Source organism: Rhipicephalus sanguineus, chromosome 3, assembly GCF_013339695.2.
Source record: "Rhipicephalus sanguineus isolate Rsan-2018 chromosome 3, BIME_Rsan_1.4, whole genome shotgun sequence".
NCBI lineage: Eukaryota > Metazoa > Arthropoda > Arachnida > Ixodida > Ixodidae > Rhipicephalus > Rhipicephalus sanguineus.
In genome coordinates this window covers 233,220,116-233,245,561 of record NC_051178.1, presented here as the reverse complement: position 1 = coordinate 233,245,561, position 25,446 = coordinate 233,220,116, and the positions used below count along the sequence as shown (strand labels likewise).

The 25,446-nt window shown below is 43.8% G+C and overlaps 1 protein-coding gene across 2 annotated transcripts; it reads left to right on the top strand.

Moving 5' to 3' along the window:
- The first annotated feature begins 11,876 nt into the window (after nt 1–11,876).
- On the top strand, nt 11,877–25,162 carry LOC119388396 (peripheral plasma membrane protein CASK-like). Of its 2 annotated transcripts, none has more exons than XM_037656103.2 (5): nt 11,877–12,102; nt 14,461–14,649; nt 16,747–16,825; nt 19,019–19,104; nt 23,174–25,162. In XM_037656103.2, exons 2-5 carry the CDS (start codon nt 14,590–14,592, stop codon nt 23,324–23,326), a joined length of 378 nt encoding a protein of 125 aa, XP_037512031.1. In that variant the 5' UTR covers nt 11,877–12,102; nt 14,461–14,589; the 3' UTR covers nt 23,327–25,162. The 2 variants fall into 2 exon arrangements, with proteins under 2 accessions (XP_037512031.1, XP_037512032.1); XM_037656104.2 differs by having other exon boundaries at nt 11,885–12,119.
- Nucleotides 25,163–25,446: the final 284 nt, after the last annotated feature.

Sequence of the window (25,446 nt, the reverse complement as noted above, 5' to 3'; positions counted from 1 at the left end):
GCGAGGGAGTCGGTCTTTGTACTACCCAATACTGCTCCGACAGATGGCGCCACGCGTCTTGTAAACTCCAGAGTCTGACGTCTATGGAGGAAACTGTCTGCAAAGGGGCCCTCCGACGTCGTTCGCAAGTGAGTTGCTCAGGTGAAGAGCGTCGATTGCGACGCCCGCCTTCAGCTATTGGATACCAAAGTGTAACCAAGATATTGTATTATTTACACTTAAATAAAAGCATTGTTTTCATATATTACGCACAGAGCTTCCTTTGACTTTTGCATTCGTTCTCCTATTCAGTAGGCGTCTCTTGGTAGTTGGTGTTCGGGCTACGTAAGAGAAAAGTTCGTTCGTTCCTCTCGCTTTTCACGTTCGCTCGTTCCATCGGGCTTTTCACTGTTTCCTAAACATTTTCCCAGTTGTCTGAAGAACCAACTGCACATTGTGGGAGCCAGCTGCACATGCAAGGCTGGGTGCCGAGGATGGTGTGAGCACGCCGCTGCCATGGCTAGCTATGTTAGTCAACAATTGCGAGCACACATTCTGCACGGGCCTATCATGCTCTGGCCATTACCGTGTACCCTTCTAGGTACGAAGATCGTTTACGCTTCGTCACAGGGTCACAGGTGTCATGCCATCGCCTTTCTCATAGCACGCAGGAAAAGTTGTCGTAACATCTGGGCAGAGTGCCGGGCTATCGAGCTTCCTCTCTCGTTGTCCGAGAAGTGGGCATTGCATATGTGGCTTCGGTGCTTCACAAGCTGCCGAAGGCTTCCATCAGGGCTAAAAAAAAGTAGAGTTTACGACCACGACGAGCAAATATGCGCAGTAATAGTAATATAATAGTTCCTCTCGCGCGTCGCACCGCCCTCATCTAACGCTCTCATCGCTTGTTCTCGTGAGCCTTCCACGAAAAGCCATAGAATTTTATTTTCGGCAGCTTACCGGCAGCGTTTCTATATCTCTTGTGACAGCCATACACGCAACAGTACATAGTTCCACTTCTGATTGACCGCGAATTAGCTTCGTCCCTTGGAGCTGCTATTGTTCAGCCCGTACGCACCCGCTCTCAGCCACGACTGATTAGTAGAGCGCCGCGCCGCGGGTGGCGCCACTTGTTCAGTCAAAACTGCAGCGCGTTAGGCCAGCATATAAAAGAATTTCCTGTGTCAAAGTTGCGTCGTCCTGCCGATAGATATCCGCTGCCGTCAGAGGACCAACAGACGCGCTCTGTTTTAGGGGCGAAGCACGTTAGGGTCGGGGCTTGTCCGTTGTTATTCGTTGTCCGTGCTCACGGCACATCACCGTGTAAAATCGAAACATCTGGTTTAACAATAGACTGATATCAGTCATAATTGCAACGAAACAATATAAAACACCTACAAGCACAAACCCTTTATACTAGTCGGCGACTTCAACGTACACATTATGGACCTTAGGACCTATAGCTTTTGTCGTCGACTCTTTATGTCACTTTATGTGACTCAATTTACATTATATGGGGCAACGCTCGGGTAACGTACGGTTACTCACCCATACGATACCCAGAGCTTCAACCACTCGTCATGATTCACTTCGTGGCGATGCATGGATTATTTTACTTTATCTGGTCGAATGCACATTGCAAGCAAGACAAGAAGTGTCCCCACCTAAAGTGTATACATCTTTTACCGTGGCCTTGGCAAACAAACAAAGGCGGCGCGTAGACCGCTCTGTGGCGTACGTGCACGCTAATGTATGAAAAAGCTACGTAGCGTAAAAATGGTCGAAATATCAAACGAAAGGTTGCGCGTCCTTGCTCTTGAGGGAGCCGTGCTTCGAGAAAGGGAGAGGTAAAATCACTCGCACGCATGGGTTCTTTTTCAGCGCTTGCGCCGGATGGAAATGGTCCTCTGTCGAATGGGAACCACTTCCATTCGACGAAAACGCTTGATAAAGCACTCTAAAAACTCACAGGGTCCCTTATACGTTCGTCTGATGTGGTTTGAAGGAGAAAGCCATCTTCTTTCAGTCGATGGTCTAATCTTCTCCTCCCCCCTGTGAAAGCTTTCTGCACCTAACGGGGTTTTGCACTGCCTCCAGGATCGTAGGCCTTCTGCACCCTACCTGCTTTTGCGCTGCCTCCGGGATCGGTCCACCTACGATGTCATGTGGTGACGCCATCATGTGCCGTCACGTTATGCGACGTCATGGTGACGTCATGGTGACTTCATAATGACTTCACGAATATGGCAATCTGTGACGTCACCGCGCATGGGCGTCGACAGGATGTCACTGGGTGCGCCTTGCGGAAATTGACTTCAATGTCAAAAAAATTCGGCAGATTCCACGTACCGCGGGAGTCGATGTTATGCGAAGCATGCGGTGGGTAGGTGACTGTGGCGTAACTTTTTTTACTGAGCGACACATTACAAAATGACGCTGAAGATTTGTATAAATTTTATACGCTCACTTATATATGTTGAAGAGCCGCATATGTGTTATATAACCAGTTGTTTACGGTTGGCTAATGCTGTCAATGGCAACGTGGGTATGACCAACACCAGAAGCGGTAAGCTGATATGTAGTGCTTATACGTGTCCCGAGAACGCACGCACGTTTCACGAACACGTGTGCATGTGTGCAAGAAGTTCTTGACAGTTCTTGAACAAGGACATCATCACCGTGATCAGTGAGCACCAGCAGCTGGTCATGACTTGTTATAGGATCCGGTCGTGGTCGTGGTGACGAGGGGTCCATGTGTAGTGAAATATGTGGTATAGTAGAGCTGTTGGAATTCGTGGATGCCTCGGTCATTTCGTCGACAAATTGTCTGTCGACAGAGCCGGCGACATGCCGGAACCTGAAGCCACCCCTCGCCATAGGTCGGCAAAAAATGTGAAGCTCACTCAGACTCACTCATGAAATATATTTTGCCCTTGGAGCTCACTCGGACTCAGACTCAGCAAAATTTTCCTCAGCTGGGCTCACTCGGACTCAGACTCACTAAAATTTTTCTCAGCCGGACTCACTCGGACTCAAACTCACCAAAATATTACTCACTCGGACTCACTCAGACTCAGACTCACGGATCTATCTGAGTGTGAGTGAGTCTGAGTGAGTCGACTCATGAGTCCGTTAGCACATAATTAGCTTTTTCAACCATGATGTCAACAGCAATATCTACCCTAAATGGTGCTCTACTTGGCGCCTTTTAATCTCGTACCTTTATATATAGGTTATCAGTGGTTGCAATCCAGTAAGGGCATTTTTATTGAAAGAGATTACTCTCACGAGATAATTTTATCAAGAACAACCTGTGTCACCTGCCCCCCCCCCCCTCCGCCTTTTCGTGACTCACTCCTCTGATCAATAAATATTGAGCTGGCGTGTAAACACTAGTGCTTTGAAGTATGTGTGAGCCGACAGGAGTATAAACGTGAGCCGATATAAGGCTGTTAATAACTCTGAAGTTGTTTAGATAGAACCATAAGTCGGCAAAAAAGTGTGGGGCTCACTCAGACTCACTCAAGAAATATATTTTGCGCTTAGGGCTCACTCAGACTCAGACTCACTGAAATGTTCCTCAACCGGACTTACTCAGACTCAGACTCACTGAAATTTTTCACAACCGGACTCACTCGGACTCAAACTCACCAAAATATTACTCACCCGGACTCACTCAGACTCAGACTCGCAGCTCGATCTGAGTCTGAGTGAGTCTGAGTGAGTCGACTCATGAGTGAGTTTGCCGACCTATGCCCCTTGCGTTGGTGAGGTATAGGCCGTCGAGGCTGGTAGACCTGGATAGTGCTACGTAGACCAACATTAGTGGATGGTATTTGTCGTATTTGTAGACTACCTGGGCGTATGTGGCCTACGTAGCCTAGTCTACAAAGCGGCTGTCAATCAATCTGGCATCATCCTCGGTCAGCATGAGGCCATCGCCCAGCCTCATAAGAAATGAAGAGGACACTGCGTCGTTCTGGCGGACTAAGCGCACTTTACGGGGTGGTGATGTGGATATCATATGTAAATTTCGTTAATGCATTCCTCCGGGGTCGAGCAATGCTTCAATATAGCTTGCTAAAGCATAGGAATACAAACGTAATGTTTATTAGACTGCTATAAAAGCGGAGCCAACACTGGAACTACAGGCGTTAATCTGATATGACGCCTCTATCGTAGGAGTACACATCGTAGGAGTATCATGTAGTGTTTATTGCTTTCTTGTAAAATTAGATAGCCAGCACCACAACCACAGTTGACGTTGCATCGACATTACGACTGCGTAGGCTGTTTTTCCAAACCAGTTTATAGACCTGGCGTGGCTCAGTGGTAGAATACCTGATTGCCACGCAGAATACTTGGGTTCGATTCCTGCTGGGATCCTAATTTTCATTCTTTCAATTCGTTGAGTCAACGCTGCGTATGTTGGTTTTGCTTAACGCTCTAGCGTTTAGGTTAACAATGTCTGTTCTCGCCGTTCCTGGGTAGATATAAACTGTCAATCACCTGTGGCGCATACCCGTACACCGCGGCCCGTGGTAAACGGGTATGTGCCACACGTGTTTAGTGGAAAGGGTTTGACGACGTACGCGACAGGATTTTATTGTTATTCATGTCATGACCCGGCAATAATATTCGTCAAATCCTCTTACCCTCCCATGCAAACTTTGGTCTACACCAAGCTAAGGAGGCGATCATGAGAGCACCCAGACGTAGGCGGCTAGATAGATAGATACGCTCAAAGTGCCAGAGGTTCGCTAAGAAATGCTTCGCATTTAAAATGCGTACATAATATTTGGACCAATAGCCTATGTGGCTAGTAGCTGGTCCAATAGAGAAATACATAAAAGTAAGCAACGCACATGATTGGTCATGAAAATGATAGATTTTATACATATGGAAGTTTCAGCGATGTACAATCTACGTATGGAAAGGTGATTACTAGAGATCGGATTTTAGGCAAATGCCTATTTTGTTCCTTGCTCTCCTATTGCGCCATTTTGACATATGAGCATGAATTAGAGGTTAAGAAGGGCTTTTATAGTGTTTTTATAGAGCCTATAAATGCCTATTTTTGGCGTTCGTGCCTAAATGCTTATAAAGGCCTATAAATGCCTATTTTTAAAATTGGTGGTTATACGAACGCTATTTAGCCTCAAGTTTCACTCCCGGGTGCTGTTTGAGACCGTTATTCATGTTACTGCGTAAGATTGACTGTTGGGAACTACGGGGTTCAACCTAGTCCTCTAGTTCAACCAACCAACAACCGCTAGCAGCAGTGAAGCGGGACACGCCGGCGAGCATTCGCCGCCGCGCTGACATGGCCCGAGCGGTTGGCGAATGCGAAACCGCGGAGAGCCGTCAGTGTAAAGGAGAGTGAAGAGCAAAGAAAGAAAGAAAACTGTGATGTGCACGCAGCTTTTGTTTTAAGGTGTTCACTGCAGTAGCGTAGCCAGAAATCTTTTTCAGGGGGGGGGGGGGGGGCAACCATACTTTATATATGCTCGTACATGCATTTGTATGTGTGCGTCTATATACACACGCAAAACTGAAAAGTTTCGGAAGAGGGGGGTGGGGAGGTTGAACCCCCTCCCCGCCTGGCTACGCCAGTGGTTCACTGCCAGGGGAGAAATTGGCTCTACGCAATTCGACCCGGCCTATAGGAGGAATCCCTCCCTTCTGGTCTTTTAGCAATCTGGCTGTCTGCTCCTGCTCTGCACTTCTCAGTCATGCCGGAAAGACACTCAGGAGTGTGTTCATTCGACAGTGGACACTTGACTCAGTCTGCAGAACACGGGAATGCGAACCATGCGGGACAAAGCGCGCTATGTTCAACTGTTGGCACCTTTGTGCCATCTTAAGCAATAACATTTTTGTTTTCCTGTTGTAGATAGAGGTTGCGAACGTCTTCGTTTGAAATTATTTGAATTTATGTGAAAATTTATTGTGCATAAATTTACGATTTTGGAAGCCTAAAACATTGTTTTGCCTGCCTATTTTTGGCACCTAAAACGAGCTTTTTAGTGCCTAAAAATCCGGCCTCTAGTGATTACAATTCACTAGACAAGAAAAAGCGTATAAAGGGAAGGTTGAAGTCACGCGTAGTTTTTATTTCCAGAGGCACAGTGTTCCAGGTTACAGCTCCGAAGAATTCTAACAATCGTTCGCCATAAACGTTGTTACAGGGAGGAAGATTTAAATTTAACTGACTTGTTTGCCTGCTGTTTGCACGCGGGAAGTTGAATATGGTGTTGGGTAGTGGATAGTTCATGTACAGTATTTTGTGAACTAGGCAAGTTACTTTATAATTTCTCAGCGCCGTAAATTAGAGAATACGAATACCATTGAATATGATGCCACTGGGGTAATGAACGGGGGAGAGTGTTATTATTCTTAAAGCACGTTTTTTATAGCTGCAGTATAGGTCTTAAATAAGTTTTGTATGTTCGGCCCCGAGCCTCACAGCAATAGCCGAGGTGTGAATGAAACTGAGAAAAATAACTTAGGCGACTTGATAAATTTTGTTCGGGGATTCTGGCACCGCTGCTCAACCAAACATAATGTTTTAGTCAGTAACGACGAACCTTTCACTCATAATATGCCCTAGTTTGAGCCGTTGGCGAGTAGTGGTATTTACCGAATTTTCGTGGAGCATACCGGTTTATGATGGACCGTGACGACGACATGACACGCCGACAAGGTGAGACCTTAATGTGCTTCGCCCCGAAAACGAGGGTTCTGGCGTGCTCTAGACGCCGCATCCCGCTATATATGAGTATGCTGAGGAGTAACTCCGTTTCGTGGTTTCTTCAGACGACAAGAAATGATGTCAACGTCGACGACCACGAATTTTCGTATGGCACTGAATGGTGTTAAAAGTCTTAATGATAAAATGAGAAATCTTTGTGTCCAAAGAAAATATTGCATACAGAGGAGTGTTGATCACCTGATCGCCAATAATATTTTCCAAGATTTCGAGGCTTCTTCGAGGGGTACTGATTTCGCGGCCGGATAGCCTGCGGGATCGATTCCCGTGAACATGTGTATAATCTGCAAAATATTAACAGCCAATATAGCTTATAAGGTATTTTAAATGAATTTTGAAGTTTGCGTGAATGATCGACACCTTCGCGCTATTGACACCCTCAAAGGAGACCCTCGGTGACCCCCTACTTCCCTCACGTGACCACTCTGCACCAAGTTATGATGACGTCATAGCCGCCATTTTTTTGCCGAGTTCACTCCAGCATCCTACTTCTCGGCGGCTGCTCGCGAACCGCACGGAAGTGCGTCAGAGTTCTGTGTGCTGACGTGATCGAGCGCTGCACCCGCTAGGTGCATGGTGACGGTTGCACACGGAGGCTTGTCGTTTTTCAAGCCGAAACTCACACTGGTCGGTAATGAGGAGCCTGTAATTAACTCTCTGTCGCGTGATGCGCCAAACTACGTGCCGTGTTATGACTAACAGGCTCCCAGCAACACATTGCAGCAAAAAAAAAAAAAAAACGCAAGGCCAAAATTTTTGTGTCAGTACCCCTTTAAGAAAGCCCAGGAACACAAGGATACTCCTGTTTTCATTAAACAACCTTGGTGCAACGGGAAACAGCGCGGTAAACGACGACGAAGAAGGAACACACACACCACACCACACGTGTGGTGTGGTGTGTGTGTTCCTTCTTCGTCGTCGTTTACCGCGCTGTTTCCCGTTTCATCATGCTTTACCAACTAGCCAACAAGTTTACCTTACTAACCTTGGTGCGACCTAGAGTTACTGTAGCGCGACCCGTCTTGTGGCGGCATAGCGACAACCGGCTGAACTAGGCGGCTCCTGCCGCTTTTCGGGGCACGCAACAGGCCGCACTTTTCTTTTTGTAGTCGAACGGCCGTGGTAGAGTACATCGTACTCTAAATCGTCGAATATTTGTTCTAAACGCACGCTTAACAGTAAAATTTAAAGATAGCTTACCGCTCTCCCACCGCAGAAAACATAATACTCTGTCATAAAACAATCTTACAGCGCGGAGCTGGTAAAAGCAGAGAAGCATCGCCCGCAGGAGAACAGCAGAAAATATATAAGCGGCACCACACATGCGCAAACAGGACCTCACTTAATCATTACACACCAAACACGGGGCATTGCAGTGCCATTTCTAATCGAGCGAAGAAGTTCAAAATTCAAGTTCGGACGTTCGCAAAACCACGAAAGTGTCACTTATTATTATACTCGTGGTGCGTCTAATATATTTTCTGCTGTTCTCCTGCGAACAAATTCAGTTGCGAGTGACGTACGCTATTTTCTTGTGCCTCTTCTTTCTTCTGGTGGTACTTAGGCTTAGCCGTTTAAATATTTCCTCAAAGTTGGTAAAGCTTCAATGCAGAAAACAGCTCGAGGGGACGAGGCAAGACGGGACACTGTAAACAGTGCTGGGCAGTATCAAAGATACATGTATCTTAGATACTATCTCAGATATACTTTGTGTATCTTGTATCTGTATCGCGATACGTCTCGCAAGACGTGTATCAGCATCTGTATTTCCGATACATTGCAGAATGTATCGTGTATCTTAACATACAAGATACTGCGATCGCGATTACACCACCGTGCGAAACAATAAACGCTGACTGAACTCCGCTTCTCAATCTGATGCTGTTGCCGCTAATCCACCAGCATTAAACTAAAGACATTATTTTATCTTGCCGCCCGAGTTTTCAAGCGAGGGCAGGCGATGAGCTCTGAGCGTCCCTATTGATGGAGCAGATCTCGTGGTAGCGCTCGCGTCGTCTCGACTGACAAGCGCGCGAACGTCTACGGCCAGCCAATCTTTCGTTTTGTCGGTTTTTTTTTAGTTGTGTCAGTGCCATGACACTTGGCTCTTAGCCACTGTCCTGTGCCACGCACTGCAATGCGTGCGGCGTCTTTCGCACAAATCCCGATGCCTATGCAGTGTCATTATCGAGTTTTTCTTGCGTTCTACTTCGTTACAAAGTCTGAAGAACGCAACAATGGGGTTGCTTTGCGTCTCGTGGATTTCACACATCGGCGACTTGAAGGACTTCGATCGTGGATGCAAGTTTGACTTACATGCGATGAGATTGACTTATGTGCAAATAAGATTCTAAGAGCTATAGAACCACCGGTGCCGATGCTACAGAACAAACATTCAGCTGCGTACCTCTCCTTTTATTCAATGAGTTATTAAAATCATTATTTGATTTTTAGCACAAGCTCTTTCTAAGCTATCCTTCTTTTCCATCCCATACATTACCTATGTGTCTGTATTGTTTGTTCCCGTCTGCTTACAGCAATATGTCTTTAACGTGCTGCCAAAGTAAGCTCTCTCTTTATTCTTACTTTTAATTGTCTGCGTCATTTATGCAACTGTTTGCATACATATATTCCACCTGAGTTTACTGTTATGTCAAGGCGATGTTGAGGACAAATATATAATAATCTGCGCGTACCTGGAGTATACAGTAACAAAAATTCTGCTTACTACATAGTAAAATAGCGAAATTGAGTTTGCATTATAATAACGTAAATTATTAGGAGCCATCTTACAGATGTTGACAAAAGGACTGGAGAAACATTGCTCTACCGAAGGCTCCGTTTTTCTCATCAGCGTCCCAACGAATGGTTTTGCGCTATTTTCTATAGGCAGTGAATTTTCTGTGGTTTTTCTTTAAATGCTTAATTGCCACAGCTATTAGGGGTTACCCGCCGCGGTGGTCGAGTGATTATGGTGCTTAACTGCTGATCCGAAGGTCGGGGTGGCCGCATGGCAATATGCTAAAGGCCCGTACGTGTGGTTATCTTTAGGTTTTAGAACCCCAGGTTGTCGAAATTTCCGGTAGCCCTCCACTACGACATCGCTCATAATCATATCGCGGTTCTGGGACGTAAAACGCTACAATAATTATTAGCTCTTTGGGGTGCCGCCTGTATCGGTTTTTGTACTTATTCACCGTGTTTGATACGGAACCGCTTTTCTGTTTTACTTAGATATATATTTTTTCTTTTTTAGACTTCCTGAATGATTTTACTGTTACTAATCACCAGGAAATTGGATAAGACGGTTTCAAGATTGCGATAGCAGGAGCACGTGGTGTACCCCAAGAAACTTCCGGTCACCTCATTTATTATTCTGCAACACCGAAGCGTAAAGCGATTTTTTAAGATTTGTCAGAGTAAGGGAATACTCTTTTTCCTGTTTCACATAAAAGAAAAGCGCTTATAGTTAAAGACTAACTCTTTTAGTGTTGTGTGTAGCTTAGAAGAATATTTAATTCAAATATTTTGCTAGACACAGGGCGAAAAGTGTTGAAACTCTACGGGCTACTCGCCAAGGCTTTTGTTCCCCTCCAATCCTGCTAGCCTACGCCAGCGCACGAAACCGGAAGCTGTCCAGGGCCTGTGTTAGTAAACAGTGAAAGCGGCGGTGTCCTGCGGCGCTTTGTGCAACTATATACAATACGTCCGAGACGTTTCTGGGCTGCATATGTTCTCTAGTAGAAGAAAAATTGTGGAAAAAATTGCGCATTATTGAGTACGTCGCTAACGAACGCTTTACGCCAGGAGATAAGTAGAATATAAAAATCATTGCAGTTTTAGCAATGAAAACGCGATGCGCAGCAAAGAATGCCTCGTGACTGGTATTGCGGAAATCGTAATACGTTTACTACAAGGTAGAACTCCCCAGCGCTATTTGCGCCATCGTGCGGAGGCCTCTTATTGAAGCCATGGCCTCCGAGATTAGCTGGCGGCGCGCCGTTGCGCGCCGCCGGCTAATCTCGGAGGCCATGTTGAAGCTCTTGTGATTAGATGGCAACCCGCCAGGGGCGTAGCCAGAAATTTTTTCGGGGGGGGGGGGGGGTTCAACCATGCTTTATGTATGTTCGTGCGTTCGTTTGTATGTGTGCGTGTATGTATGCGCAAGCTAAACTGAAAAATTTCGGGGGAGGGGGGGGGGGGTTGAAACCTGCAACACGCAAGCTCGTCGGCAAGTAGAGCAGCGACTGCCACCAGTTACAAAAGCGACAAGCAAAACCCGCAATCAGCGAAGTGTGTAAAGTGCTGTCATGTTAAGCAGCTAAAGCAAAGCCAGTAAATTGTTTCGGAATGAAACTAATATACCTTGAGCAAGAAATGCAATGCTTTTGAGATACTAACAGGCATTTCATTCAAATGAAACAAACACTTCGGTGCATAGGCATTTAGCGCGACATTATATAGATATATCATAACAAATTTGCGAATGTATCGAAGTATCTTAAGATACAACTGGAATGTACGTCGTATCGAATACAATCAGTGTTGTGGTATCTGTACCTGAAATACTTCTTGCCGGAGTATCTTGTATCGTATCGAGATACAATTTCAAAGTATCCTTGCCCAGCCCCAAGAAGGTTAAAAAAAATTGCCCAGCCCTGACTGTAAATGCTCCTTTGTATGGAGGAACCTCCATGCTTCTTTGTTATAGTTAGGGTGGCTAGAATTCTAGCCACCCTAACCAAGTAACAGCCGGTAAAACCATTCACTCAGAAACACTGGCAAGACCGACAAAAGTCTCGTCTATGTGAATTTTTCAGCGGGCCTCACTCGGGACGAAATTAGATAAGAAAATGAGAAGGCAAAGTAACAACTGAGTGCCTTGCGACTATTAATAGCTGAAATGTCATTGTGGCCCGTGCTAAACTCCTATATGACAGAATTTCCTCGTCCGATAATGTTCACTCAATACTACTGTTTCAAATTTAACCGCGCTCTCTCGATGAAACGAAAGCAGTGCGCCGTTCTCGGAAGGCTTCCATTTCAGTTAAGCAACACTGTACCATAGCTAGAAACAAGCCTGCTATCGAGCCGATCCAGGCCAAGCCAAGTTCAGTTCGCGTACTGCAGTGATTTGCAGTGATTGACTTGTTTTATTAGCTGCGAAGTGATTTTTGGGCTTTAGCGCGTGCAGGAGCCTTGATCGGTTTGGCGAGTGATCCGATTTTGAATTTGCCCCTGTAATACATAATTTACGACGGTCGGTGTGACAGGGACCTCGGCTGAAATAGCCGGCACAGCTGCTTCGGAAACCATCTGTGCCGCCGCCGCTCATTGACAGCCCGGTTGTACTGCAGGTATTTTCCTTCCTGGTGTATGTAATAGATCGTGTCGCTTAGGATGAGCTCTAGCACCCGGCTCTTGTTGTTTTCGGTGTTCTGTTTCCAGCAAACAGGATCGCTGATCTTCTTTTGAGGCGCAGATCTTTTAAACACTTCGTTATCCGCGCTGCCGAAAACGAAAACTTGGGCGCCGCGAAACTGCTGCGCAAGATGTTGCCGCGCAAGGTTAATCGTTTTCTCGCGCGAGAATCTTCGACTCTGTGCGTAATCGCGGCTTTTCCTTATTCGTGTGCATACCTGTTTTACGGGGAAAAAATGCCTTGATGGGAGTCAGGCGCCATCACGACTCGCAACATGTCCTCGTGAGGTAAACTTTTCCGCTGCTCTTGCAGATAACGCGAGATCGCAGAAAGTAGGGCTTTCGGGTGCAATCTTAGGTCGCCGGAAACTGACCCGCGCTATCTAGTACATTGTGCGAGAACGACAGCCAACGGTGTCGCCGTGAGGTATGCTTATGCGAGCAGTTTTAGCCCGCGCGATCTCCTTATGACGTGCTTGTAGACGAGGCAAAGGTGCTTCATTAATGCACGTTATGCGTGATATTATTTTTTTCTTGCTCGATTCTCTTCCATAGTAGTTCGGTGCAGCGCTAGAAGTAATAATCTATACTCAATTGAACGAGAATTGAGTTCACGCTGCATGCATCAGTGTCAGTTCTCTTGTGCGGTTTAACTGGCTTCAATACTATGCAGCCTGCGCCGCTGAAACCTTTAGAAATCTGTTTCAGTATCATCTGCTTACAAGTAAACATAAGCATGTCATATGTGTAGTTGGCAATATCTTCGAGTAGGAATTGGAAGATCTGCCAGTCGACGCTTCAAAAGCTGTTAAAACCTTTAATAATAGGCCCGCACAGCTGCTTAAAAGCCCGTGGATTAAGCTGCGATAAGAAATCAATTCAGCATAAGAAATTGTATCTTCTACGTAGAGTTTAACTGTAGTGGGCAAGACACACACAAAATAAGTCACTCTTTCACATTGAAGCGGAGTTGGTGAATTATCAAATGGATGTTACCAAACATTCTTTTTACTGCTAAAATATACGGCTCCGTGTTTTGCAAGAAGTGTGGCTTTTTAAAACATACGCTGCTTCTCTATATCGCCACTAGGAAACATTAATCAACCAGTTTCAAAGCATGTGCTGCTAAAGCAATTACTTCTTAAATGTCGCATTTCAGTGGTACCATTGTGCAAGGCTAAATTCTCGTGAAGCACATCCTCTAAAGCAGCAACAAGTGAAATTCCCGCCAAAATTGCTGAACCTCTTGTATAAGGAACATGTGAACAGAGTGAATTGATATTGTTTTTATGATATGGCAATTCACCAGTTCATGTCTGGACGACGTATATACATATATAAACCGTGTGCTTGTAATAATGGAAGGTAGCCCAAGTTCAAAATCTGCATTAGACTGGAGGGCGAGGCCGATTGGTATATATTCGTGGTATAGTAGCATAAATGGACACAGAAAATTCTATGAGAAAGTGCTCGTTGAATCTTACTACTCTACATCTATTAATGCTCCTATACCCTGATACTGCAAACTGTGAAAATTCTCACGGTCTGCAAAAAAAAAAAGTTTTCCCTGCTGAACAACGCGAAAAGGAGCTAAGTTTGTGTCTGTAATAAACAAAACATTCTGAGGGTAGACCTTATTGGAACTTGCACCAGGTGACACAACTTTTAGTGCTTTACTCCTGCTACATATTGAAACTGTCTAATTTAAAAGAGGTGCTTCTATCCTTGTTTGAGCTTGACTTTCAGAGTACTGCTTGCTATTAAATGTGCATTTCCGTTTGTGTTTTCCCTTTCTCCTCTGCCAAGCTAAGGCTGCAATGCTATCCATCTAGTTAATAAGGGGAATGACAAAAGGCAAAATAACGGAAAACGAAAAGAATCTTTATGCAGTAAAACTTCTGATTTCAGAGCCTCTGTACAAAAGACAATAATTGTTTTAAAAACATCTTTTTTGGCGAGCTGTCATACACTGGAACGAACAGGCTAGTGACGCTGTTCTACAACCATGCATTGAAGTGTTTGCTTCACATGTCTGATGGTCACCTGAGTAAGTTATGGTTATCTTCTTATTCTATTAGATGTTGTATAATTATGTTTGTATGTAACAGTAGACTGTGTGTTCCATTTTATATTCATTGTTTGGTTCTATTTTTGCCCAGTATTTTATACCTGCCAATGCGGTGTACTGCTCCCACTTGTAATCCCGACGCTTCTGTAATCTCACCTTGGGATTCTATAATTTAAACTTTAAAATTAAAAGGGGATTAACGCATGCCATCTTCTTTCATGTGCAGGCACTGCTTCAGGCACACGATGTGGTTGCGCACGAGGTGTACAGTGAGGAGGCAATTCGGGTGACACCACCACCGCTGACACCCTTTCTCAACGGCAACCAGGAGGCAGGTGGCAGCGAAGCCGGTGACATGGAACAGGTCACCCGCGTGCGCCTCGTCCAGTTCCAGAAGAACACTGATGAGCCAATGGTATTGTGCCATTTCCATTTCGGAACTTCTTTTCGAGGCCTTAAGCCTTAGGTAGCTGTGTTGGTGCTGTATTTTTCATGTTCGTGCATCGACATAAAATGTACATCAGCAAAAACCGTGGGCCGACCTCAAAGGCAGTACAGAGTCTGTATTAACCTGCATGGTGCAAAGTACTTTTTGGCATTGACGACTGCTAGCTAATATCTCCAAGCACACCCAAGTGGGATATCGAGAAGTTCGTAACCACGCACTTTGCATGGCTTAGCCGTGTGACACTCCCCCTGTGGTCGTCACTGGAGTCTTCAATGCAGACATTTAAAAACTGGACAAGAAATGGTTCACTCGGTTTGGGCTAGAAAAGCTTGGGTTGAAGCGCCACGTCAATCCAACTTACTCAACAGTCGTGTTCTATAGAGTTTACTTTTACTGCGAATCTGAGATTGTAAACGAACCAGTCAGTGTATATTGCGGTAACTGCAAGGCTGTTACCATTACTATTGCCAAATTATGACAAAGTGTACCTGTAACCTTGTGTGATGTGCTTCAGCTTTTCTGGTTGTCTACCTGCGCAGGTTGGAATGGCTTCTCTTTTTCTATTTTTTTTTCTTATTGCATGCTTGATAGAACACTCCAGCAGATGCACATAGTTGATGATGTCCTAATAAATACGAGCTACAGCCCTACATCCACAAATTTGCTCGACTTCTGCCTAGAGGTGTGTTGATAGCTATTTTTAAGACCAAACCAAATATCGACATTTATTTTTTTCATTTGCTATCAAATGATGCCCACATCCTCATATTCATAATATTAGCTTTAAAAGTTTAAAACCACAAATAAAGCACCAGGAACGAATGTGCAGATTCTTCGCATGCACAGAATTCTTCAGTTTATGTGAACAATCGTTATGTTGCCAGCAAAGTCCAGGCACAGCCCAAGTCACATAGCCTGCTGCACTACGTAAGCTCTCGTGTTCTATGCTAATGTACTATATGTGGATGAAGTTTGCCCTAATTTTGCACCAACTTAGTGTTTATTAGGGCGCACTCTACAATTTGGAATTTCAGAAATAACAGCTGTTCAATTTGAAGAATGAATTGAATTGAGCACTATTTGATTTGGTGGCTGAATATTCACAAGCTCATACCTCTGCCCTCTATTCAGTTGCTCTCCAGAATGCAGGTAGTTCTTAAGATGCTGGTGCACAATCAAATTTCATTTCACATTGATGTCATGGAAATATGCAAACATCATGCTGTCCTTCACAAACATCTTTTCCTTTTGGAACTAGGAATTAACTAAGCATTATCGTTTCGTGTCTTTAGATCAACAATTTTTAAAACAATTATAGCACGCCAGTACCCCTTTTCATGGCCTTGATCACACAGTGCCTAGTTAAAAAACCTTAAATCACAGCAGTCAGTGATTATTTATTACTAATAATGTTCACACAAAAATGAATATGAGGAAGCCCTACAATTTGTTGACTTGAAGGTGTACTTGTGGTGTAATGATACGTAATATACCTTCTGTGAAGCGGGGTGTAGTAGGCAGTTTTGTGTGACATAAATTGTTTGGGTTGTATTGCAGACAATGTTAATAGAAATAATAATGGCCAACCACATTACCCATGCATGCTTTATTTTCATTCTACCTTATGTGACCACTTTTTTCTTTTATTGTAAAATGAATGGTCACATCCTGTTTGTCTGGAATAAGCTTGCTAGATATGTTATTGACCTCTGTAAAAAGAAACATTGTTAAGCTCACACTAGCTGTAGCACATGGATATGCAGAAAAGCCTGTTTTGTTCTTCTTGTTTACCCTTTTCTGCACTCTGGTATGTTACTAGAAAGGGTGATATTTTACTAGCACTGTGTTTGTCACTTGGCAGTGCATTTGTAAGCCAGTTCAAAGAAAGGAAACTATCTCAATTAAAACAGCACTTTTTCAATGTTCTTTTTTTTTTCTCACCAGGAGCATTTATTAACCTACTCTATTGAATATACATGTATGATACCATTGGGGCTTGCAGTAACATGCTTTGGAAAGATGCTTCAACAAAGATGTGCTGATATTTGCCACACATTCCCGCAGGGCATCACCCTGAAGCTGGACGAGGACGGACGGTGTATTGTGGCTCGCATCATGCATGGTGGCATGATTCACAGGCAAGGTGAGAACGGCACTGGCAGTACTAATGCAAGTGACCACAAGGTTGGGAATCCTAATCATCTATTTGTTTATGTGCGGCTAAAAATATGGGCGGAAATGGTACGTGCAACATGCTTTATCAAAAATGTGGGACGTGCCAGATGTCAAAATATAAGGCTTCTCCTCATGACCGCTTCCAACAAAAAGTTTTTGAATGTGTCTTGTATAAGCAGTGTTATTTCTGCTCTGATGCTTTTCCTGCTTCACTCCGACAGCCTTCTTCTCTTTTGGTAACCGCATAGCCCCCGAGATCAGTTAGTTGTGCTGCCCCACATCGTGAGGCTATTCTATCAGCGCACTTGTGTAGATATTCCCCACGTAAGCAGACAAGCGGGCTACTCGATGTTGATTCGTCGAAGGCAGGATGATAATGCCAGAATAGATGCCCAAGACAAGAATGAACAAAACGAGCACTTACTCAATTGATTTTTTTTTGTCAAGACAAAAACAACCATACTTCTAGCTCACAGGAATTATTAGTTTGTGAGTCATAGAGAACAAGATCTGATTGGACAATACATTTTGGTATACCTTACTGCCTTTCCAGTTGCATCTCCTTTTGCCACTTCCCCTATGCATGTACAGTGCTCATGGATTCAAATGAGACATCAAATTTTTTAATATAACGACTGGTATTTGCAATCGCTCGAGGTAAAAATGTCATATCACGATAAATCTAGTCTCTGAAGATAATATTGGCTTTGATCGACGTGTTTGAGTCAGTATTACGCTGATATGACCTGAGCTGAAGATGGTGGAGACGAAAATATGTGCGTTAATTAACCCTAACTTGTCCTATTTCAATACACGAGTACCATACATCATTCATTGCTTTAACATACTTGTAATCTTTTACTTACGGTACCTGTGAATATGCATACTAGTTGATTTTTCACCTTTTGGCTCCATGCAGAATGGTTTGGAAATATCTCTGTTAGTGCATTGCAGATCTTTTCATAACTTTTATCCTTGTAAACACAAGTATACATTAGCTGTGATATTGGTCTGCAAGGTGCCCATCCCCTGCCCATTATTGGCAGTTGTCGATTCCACAAACTTCGTGGCATAGTTTCGATACCGCCACACTTTTGTTGGAACTACCAGACATTAGTTTTTTTTTTTTTTTATGTTCAGTTTGCGCAGCTGTTTCAAATATTGTGTGATGGTGTATCTTTGTCTGCTTCACAGTTATGTAATGGCACGAAAATTCATGTCTAATGTGCTGTAAAATTTATACAAGTAGTTTTGAAATGTTCTCTCAATATTGGTTGTTGGTCCAACCAAACCTGTGTGCACACACAGGTTTTATATTTTTTGTTTCGTGTAAGATGGTAGGCACTGTACCAGTTGAAGCATCTATAACCACATCAGTGCCATTCATCTCTAGTTTGAAATCTTCTGCAGCAATAAGATGTATTATTTCAACCATTTTGACGTGATGGCGTTAACTGGACGTCTGTAGCGCATGTCATCTTTGGATTACATCCAGCCACATTTGAACACAATGGCATAAAAGCCAACACTTCTTTAACAGTAGTGCCGAGGCCCCACTCAGCTTCATCTTAATTCGGCCTTGTCAGCTTACCCACTTTTTCATTTACCCAACTTATCCTTAAGCGATGTTTTAAACAATGCAAGGGATTCCTCTCAACCCATCCTTTGGACAAGTAATCGCGCACTTGCCCCAACATGCTTGCTAAACATAACCTCAGCATCGTTTTCAGTGGAAATTTGATGCATAGTGATTACTTCTAAGAGAATTGCCAAGTATTGCAGGATCAGGTCACCACGTCCTGAACCTTACTTATCAAACAAACCTTGCGTTGGATAATTCAGCACTTCTAAGGGGGTGGTACTTCCTTGTTATTTCTAGACAATTCCATTTGTGATGTTCATAGGCATCCTGACTCCTGTGCGAGCTTGTGAGGACACTGCTGTCATGTGGTCGAATTAAAGCGTGGCAGGCTACACTGTGAAGCTTTAAATGCCCATTCAGATAACGTTCTCCGCTAGGTCTTTTTCTGCCTGTGCCGGTTACTAACACCTACAGCACCTGCGAGGTTTTTCAAGTGCCTAGAGTCGGAAACCAGCACTTAAAGCGACTTCTGGTTGTTGTTGTTAATGGTCATCAGTTCTTGTTTTTCTTGCTTTACAGCCACTCTACATGTCGGGGACGAAATACGTGAAATCAACGGCATCAGCGTTGCCAACCAAACTGTGGAGAGTTTGCAGAGAATGCTCGTAAGTGTCAGCCTGTCATTCTTGGGCGGGATATTGATTGGTCAATGGAAATCCTCACAAGTGTCGTACTGTCACCCATAAAAGCAAGAAATACTGTTCACTAGTGGGAACTCAGATGCGACAACAATTGGGTATCATTAAGTATCCTCTGGGCAGCATAGAACCTGTTTCAAATTGAAAGTTGATTTGTTCAGTCGCAATAGCATCGCCACAATAACTGCTCAACAGGAAAAATTTATTTATGTTATTTACTCATTTCATTATACCCTCAGGATCCTCTGTTATGTGGTATGTATTACATAGGGGGGACAGGTAACATATTCAAGTAGCATATACAGAGCCACAAAAAAATACAACAAAGAAAGGAGTTACACGTCTCATGCACAGCAATAAAAGATTTCCAGAGACAGGACATATTAAAAAAAGACATGGCTGAACCCTCTGTCATAGGAATCGGTATAACAAGAAAGTGAAACGTGTCTTCACAGAAATAGTTGAGCGTTTGTTGTGCATTCTTTCACCCCAAGCGCGAAGAAATGAATGCTACAGCATCAAATTGTAATGTTACGTGAAGAACGGCAAGCCGTTCGAAACTTTCAATGCGCTGCTCAAGCAGAAAGGACGCGTGGAACGAACATACACAGGATGAGCGTGAACTGTCACAGTTGTAACTTATTTCGGTGTGAGCAGCGCGCTCCTTTCGCAAAAGCGGCCGCTGCAGTGAGCGAGGTGACCTTCGTGCTCTCAACGGAAACTTGCAGGCGGAGCGCAAGACGTACAAACCACCGAGATCACGAGATAAGCGCCCTCACAAGCAACCACATCCTGTCGAGGCGTGCACTAATCCGCGTGGGGGACGACTTTTAAAGTGCGCTCTTCGAGCCCTTCGCGCCATCTCGCTAGCGATAACGAAAACACGCTGTACCGCCGATCTCTGAGTACCGCCACCGGCAAATGGTGTACATAAATAGCTCACCGTTAGCGTAGCAGAGAACATGCCGTCTGTGGCGGAGTCGTTTCGAGCTGCGCGCTGGCGATCGAGAGGTCGTAAGTTCGACTCCCGGTGATGGAACTTTTTGTTATAGTTTTTTTTTTGCCATATGTTAGTCTTTATATTTTACAACGTCATATCCGTGACGGAAATGCGTCAGTGGAGCCGTGGTGGACCCCGGCATAAAACACTTTCGTGTTAATATCACATAAGCCGAACACTTGTTAGAAGTATTTTCAAAAATAATAATAAATAAGTACCGCAGTTATAACATGCAAAACAGATTTTTCGCAGTGGCGTGTAAATATAAAAACTGAAAAAAAATTGAATAGGTGATTAGCAGTCAGGAGATGAGTTTCTAAAGTTCATTAGAATCAATGTAGCGCAGTCTTGTATCTGATGTGCATAATTAGGAAACTTTTTTTTTTGTTTTTGCTAAACACGATTGTGGTGATGCACCAGTGTGAGAAGTGAAGTCAAATTTCGTGCTCGCTTGCTTGCTTCATAATTCAAGTGGTTTGACTTGACTTGACTTAAAATTCAGGTGGTTTGACTTAAAAATTTGACTTGACTTGACTTGGTTGCCTCGCTTTGTTTTCGTGGCTTGCGATGGGTTTCAATGTTGCATGTTCATCCAACAGAGAGGTGAGTAAATTGGCTTCATTTGGTGAACACGGCAATCTGTGTCATGCCACTTCTTACAACACCGGAGTTTCTGATTGCAAGTCGTAGTGGCAGAAGGCACGATAGCTTCACTAACACCGATTACCACAATGCACTGAACCTGCATTTCTGTCAATGCTATGCATGCCATACGGCCACTGTAAAGAGGGCTTCACTGGCATGGCATCAAACCGTAAATGCTGTTGCAGACTCTCGGTTCAACGAAATAGTGTCACCAAACAGTGTAATTTCAGTACAGTAGAACCCCGCTGATACGTTTTTGAAGGGACCGTAGGAAATAAACGTAAGAGACGGGAAACGTAAGAGCCGAAAAACAGGAAAAACGGCAAAATATTTAGTGGTACAGAATTTTATTTCAATTCTTACGAGCAGCACGAAAATTGGCGCGCTCAGCCGCGATCTAGTCGATGGATAGAAACGCGGAGCTTAGGACGGCCTCATCCACAGAAATGTAATCAACGTATGTGATTTTTTTAACACCAACAGCTGTAGGCATGAAAGAACTAAGCACACGCAATCACGACCGGCGCGGCGAGTCCGACCGCGAACCGCACGCACGACCATGCGAGCTCCAACCAGCTCGAATTCCTCCCGTTCTCCGACAAATAACGATGATGATGAGTCTACGCCAACGCGATGACAGAAGTGAATGCCAATCTCGAAGGCCTTGCTTTCGCAAGCAATTACGTCATACACGCCATGTTGTGCAATGCAAATCTCAGAGGCTATGCTTTTGTCAATAGTAAATGCCAATCTCGAAGGCCTTGCTTTCGCGAGCAGTTACGTCATAGACGCCATGTTTGCAATTTGAATCTCGAAGGCCATGCTTTTGTTTGCATCAATTGAAAGATTCTGTTGCTTGCGCCTCTCATGCGGCTAATATTACGGTCAAACGAGGCCAAGCTGCGTGAAAATGCACCATGGCCGCTCTCTTTGGTAGTCACTCGGTCGGCTCCGGGCGCACTTCGCGACGTATCATACGGGAACAGTCCGACAGTTACGACGTAACAGCGGGGTTCCCAATACATTGTATCCTATGGGAACTATGCCGGGACCAACGGAAAACGACGTAACAGCCGGGAAAACGCAGCAGTGAGGAACGTAACAGCGGGGTTCTACTGTATAATGCAGTTTTTGTTTAATGAACTAAGTTGACAGTTTTATTCACTTCATCATGTAAATCTTTATTGGAACACTAAAGTGAAACATTGAGTCAGTTTATACAGATAAATTACTCTTTCAGAACTCTATTGTCATTAATTTCATCACCATAGGTTAATTATTAGAAGAGGAAATAAAGGGCAAAGTTTCATGTTTGGATTTCATTCCGAAACTTGAGCACGTTAAGGTCAGTGTGACATCATGAATTTCAAGGACCTCTTGCGTATTCTGGCAACATTGGTTCAATGAAGTTTGCTGAAACTTGTTATGTGTCACTCAGAACACAATGTAAATAATTTTTAGCTACAAACGATTATGTAGGCATTAGCAGACGCTGTCAAAATCTATGATGTCACGGTGAGCTGGTGCGGGGACTTCAAGGCGGCGTCACCAACTGTATTATCTTTTTTGTGCATTTTCTCACTTACGGAGCTTCTTCTTGCTCTAAGAGTAGTTCTTTCGGTATTGTAGAATCATAATTTACTAATAAGTAAAAATTTTTTTCTCTTTAGTCCCTTTGAATGTACTTATTTGATTTTCAATATCTTTAAGCAAGAAGTTGCGTGTTTCATCTGTGCCACTTGTTCTGGCAGGATGTTTCCGTAACAAGATGAAAGAGATTGAAGGCCGATGGGGCTATCAGTTTGCAGTGGATACTATTATACGCAGTCCAATTAGACAGTGAATCCATCAACAGGCAGGAGATATGCCATGTCGCTTGAGGCGTTATTCATTTTCGAGTGGGCGCATTTCTCCAACTTTCGTTTGTGGCTTAATGTAAACAGAAATCACCTGTTTTACGAATTTCTCCAACTTTCGTTTGTGGCTTAATGTAAACAGAAATCACCTGTTTTATTAATGCTCACTTTATATTTATTACTTTAACAGTGTCAATCAAATTTCACACAATATTCAGCTGTAGTCTCGCATGTGTGCCACATTTTATTGCTTTTGCCCATGCAGACACAGAAAGCTGTTCACATGTCTAAGTGCAGCTCACGCTATCTTGCTTTTCGTGTTTCAATTTTATGTAGTTTGTACATTCTCGGTGTGAGGACTGTAGAATTCAATTTAACGAGCATTTACAATATGTATAGGTTCGCTTCTGATACGTATATTCTAGTAGACTGCCGTGCAGCTCTTGCGTTTGCTTGCCGTAAAATGAAGCCTTTGATAGTGCCTCCCAATGGGACATTCCAACTGACACCTTTTCTCGTTCTTATCACCACGCAGAGGGATGCACGGGGCAGCGTCACTTTCAAGATTGTGCCCAGCTACCGCAGTGCCCCGCCACCGTGTGAGGTAATCTTTCAGTACGCCTCCGAGCTGGGCCACAGGCTCGACTTTTGCACCACCGGTGATGCCTCCTCCGCGTGCGCCTTGTGACGTGTGGCGCACTTATTGTGACCGCAAGGAGAGCCGCTGCCCCTTTTTTTTCATTATGCTTAGACGGCACGCTGCCTTTCCTGTTTTGATCGTATCTAAAAACAGTGCCTTGGCTTTTTTATATGCAACTAGTGTGAGGTGTTCACCCCTTCAGAAGAATCTACATTCGGACGAGTTGGTACTGGTTTTGAACATCTTTATAGGGCAGCACAGACAACAACACAAAGAAAGAAACGACATAGTGCTGTCCTGCTTTGTTTCTCTGCATGCGTTGTCTTTGTTTTCGCTGCCCTTTCAAGATTACCACTTAACAGCGAGGAAGCTAGACTAAGATGATAAGAAAGACGAAGAGGACAACAGCATTGTCCTATCTTAGCCTTCGTACCGTTTTATTGTAATGGTGCCTTATCAACTAGTCCAACGGTTTAACGCGAAGCTCCTTCCTCATGTGATACGTGTCAGTCTAACTGTTTGATTCCTGGATATCACTCGTTCAGGGACGGCAATAAGCAAAGGGCTTTGGAGCATTAGCTTCTATGTTGTTTCTGTTGAATGCATGCTTTGTTGGTGCACATGCTAGCTGCGGGAAGTTTGCATGCGCAGAAATGTCCTCGCCTCGTTAACACTTTTTAAAATGATGAGCATGCACTTGTTGCTTAGTGAATAGGGCTGTGAAAAATGGCTTTGCCGTGCATTGCCATCATTACGCTGGTGCTGCCGTCACATGTTGCTTCTCGAGGTACTCTGAAGACACTCCGCCCACCCCCTGATTCATTTGTTTCTGTTCAAACTGATACTTTTAACTGCAATTTCTTCAATGGCAAATCAAAATCATACTTGCATATTTCTTTTTGACTCATGTGCAGCTCAGTGAAGCAAATGATTGCAGAAATTTCAGAACAGAGTGTATTTGTATTTGCACTTAATGTGTGAAGCAGTATCTGATAAATGGTTGGGGCTTCACTAAGGCCTTAGGAATTGGTGTCAATACTTAACGTTAGATGCATGTGCTTTGTTTGATTATTGGATTGCATGCTGTTGCATTGGGTTTCCACATGCAGAAATCCATTTACTATTTTATAGCCTCCAAGTTGTTGTATAACATAAGAGCTTAGCACAGATCTATTTTCTATTGCAAGTGGAAGAAGTGATGCATGTTGGAGCTGTGCTTTACATTGAACCCTGCACGATTTTGTTCTCTCTTTTTATGTGCTGTACTGTTTTGTTATCCTAGAGAACAAGGCACCTTGTGTAGTTGTGCGGAACAGTAACAAGCCTTAGTTGCTAACCTAATGTGGCATAGCAGAGGCACTGTGGCTTGACTTTTCTTTTTTGGTTAACATAATTTTTTTGTGGCATATAAAATTGGTGCACAAGAGTTCCGGTGAATGTGCCGAAAGCCCACTTGGGCGCGTTATTTCTCTGCGCTTTCTTTTCTTGTTTTTGAGGTCTCTCTCAGCTAAATAGTTCTTTTTAATATTTAATATGCAAAATTAAGTAGAGAGTAACTTAATGCTGACTGCAGAGCATGTTAGTTTAGCGGGAGCAGCACTGTTAGTGCAAACATCTGGTGAGAACATCTGACGCAAACTTTTACAATCACCGATATCACCAACTTGGTGCCACATTTTCTGTACAAAAATGTCAACAGTGGCAGTCATTGCCTTTTTTTCATCCTCAATTTACAACAGCCGCCATTCTGGCATTTGTTATTTTTTGATAGAATGATTGTAAACGGCAATAACACTTTGAGTGCATTATGATTGATAGCAACGTGCTGTAATCGGCACTGCTGCACCTTGATTTTTATTTCATTTTAATTCTGCACTGTTGCGTCTCCACCAGAGCCGTATATTCTACGGCTCTGGTCTCCACTGCTCTAAGGTTCCTTATTGAGTTCCTAAGATGAATTTTTGCTGAAGTCTTCATCACTTTCTCAAAGCTCCTAATACGCACATTTCTCAAACTTGGAGCAAGATAGTATGACACGCATCTGGCACACTTTCATGTAATGCCACTCGTTTCAAGATTCCTTATTTTTTTTTAGATGTCAAAAGGCTCACAGAATAGGGCCACAATACATGATGCTTGTGATAGAGTGTCTCAGACTATTACAATGT

Coding starts and splice junctions, on each gene's coding strand:
- LOC119388396 (XM_037656103.2), top strand. CDS start 14,590: ATGGAACAGGTCACCCGCGTGCGCCTCGTCCAGTTCCAGAAGAACACT. Junction 14,650..16,746: donor AGAACACTGATGAGCCAATG/GTATTGTGCCAT, acceptor ACATTCCCGCAG/GGCATCACCCTGAAGCTGGA. Junction 19,105..23,173: donor AGAGTTTGCAGAGAATGCTC/GTAAGTGTCAGC, acceptor ATCACCACGCAG/AGGGATGCACGGGGCAGCGT.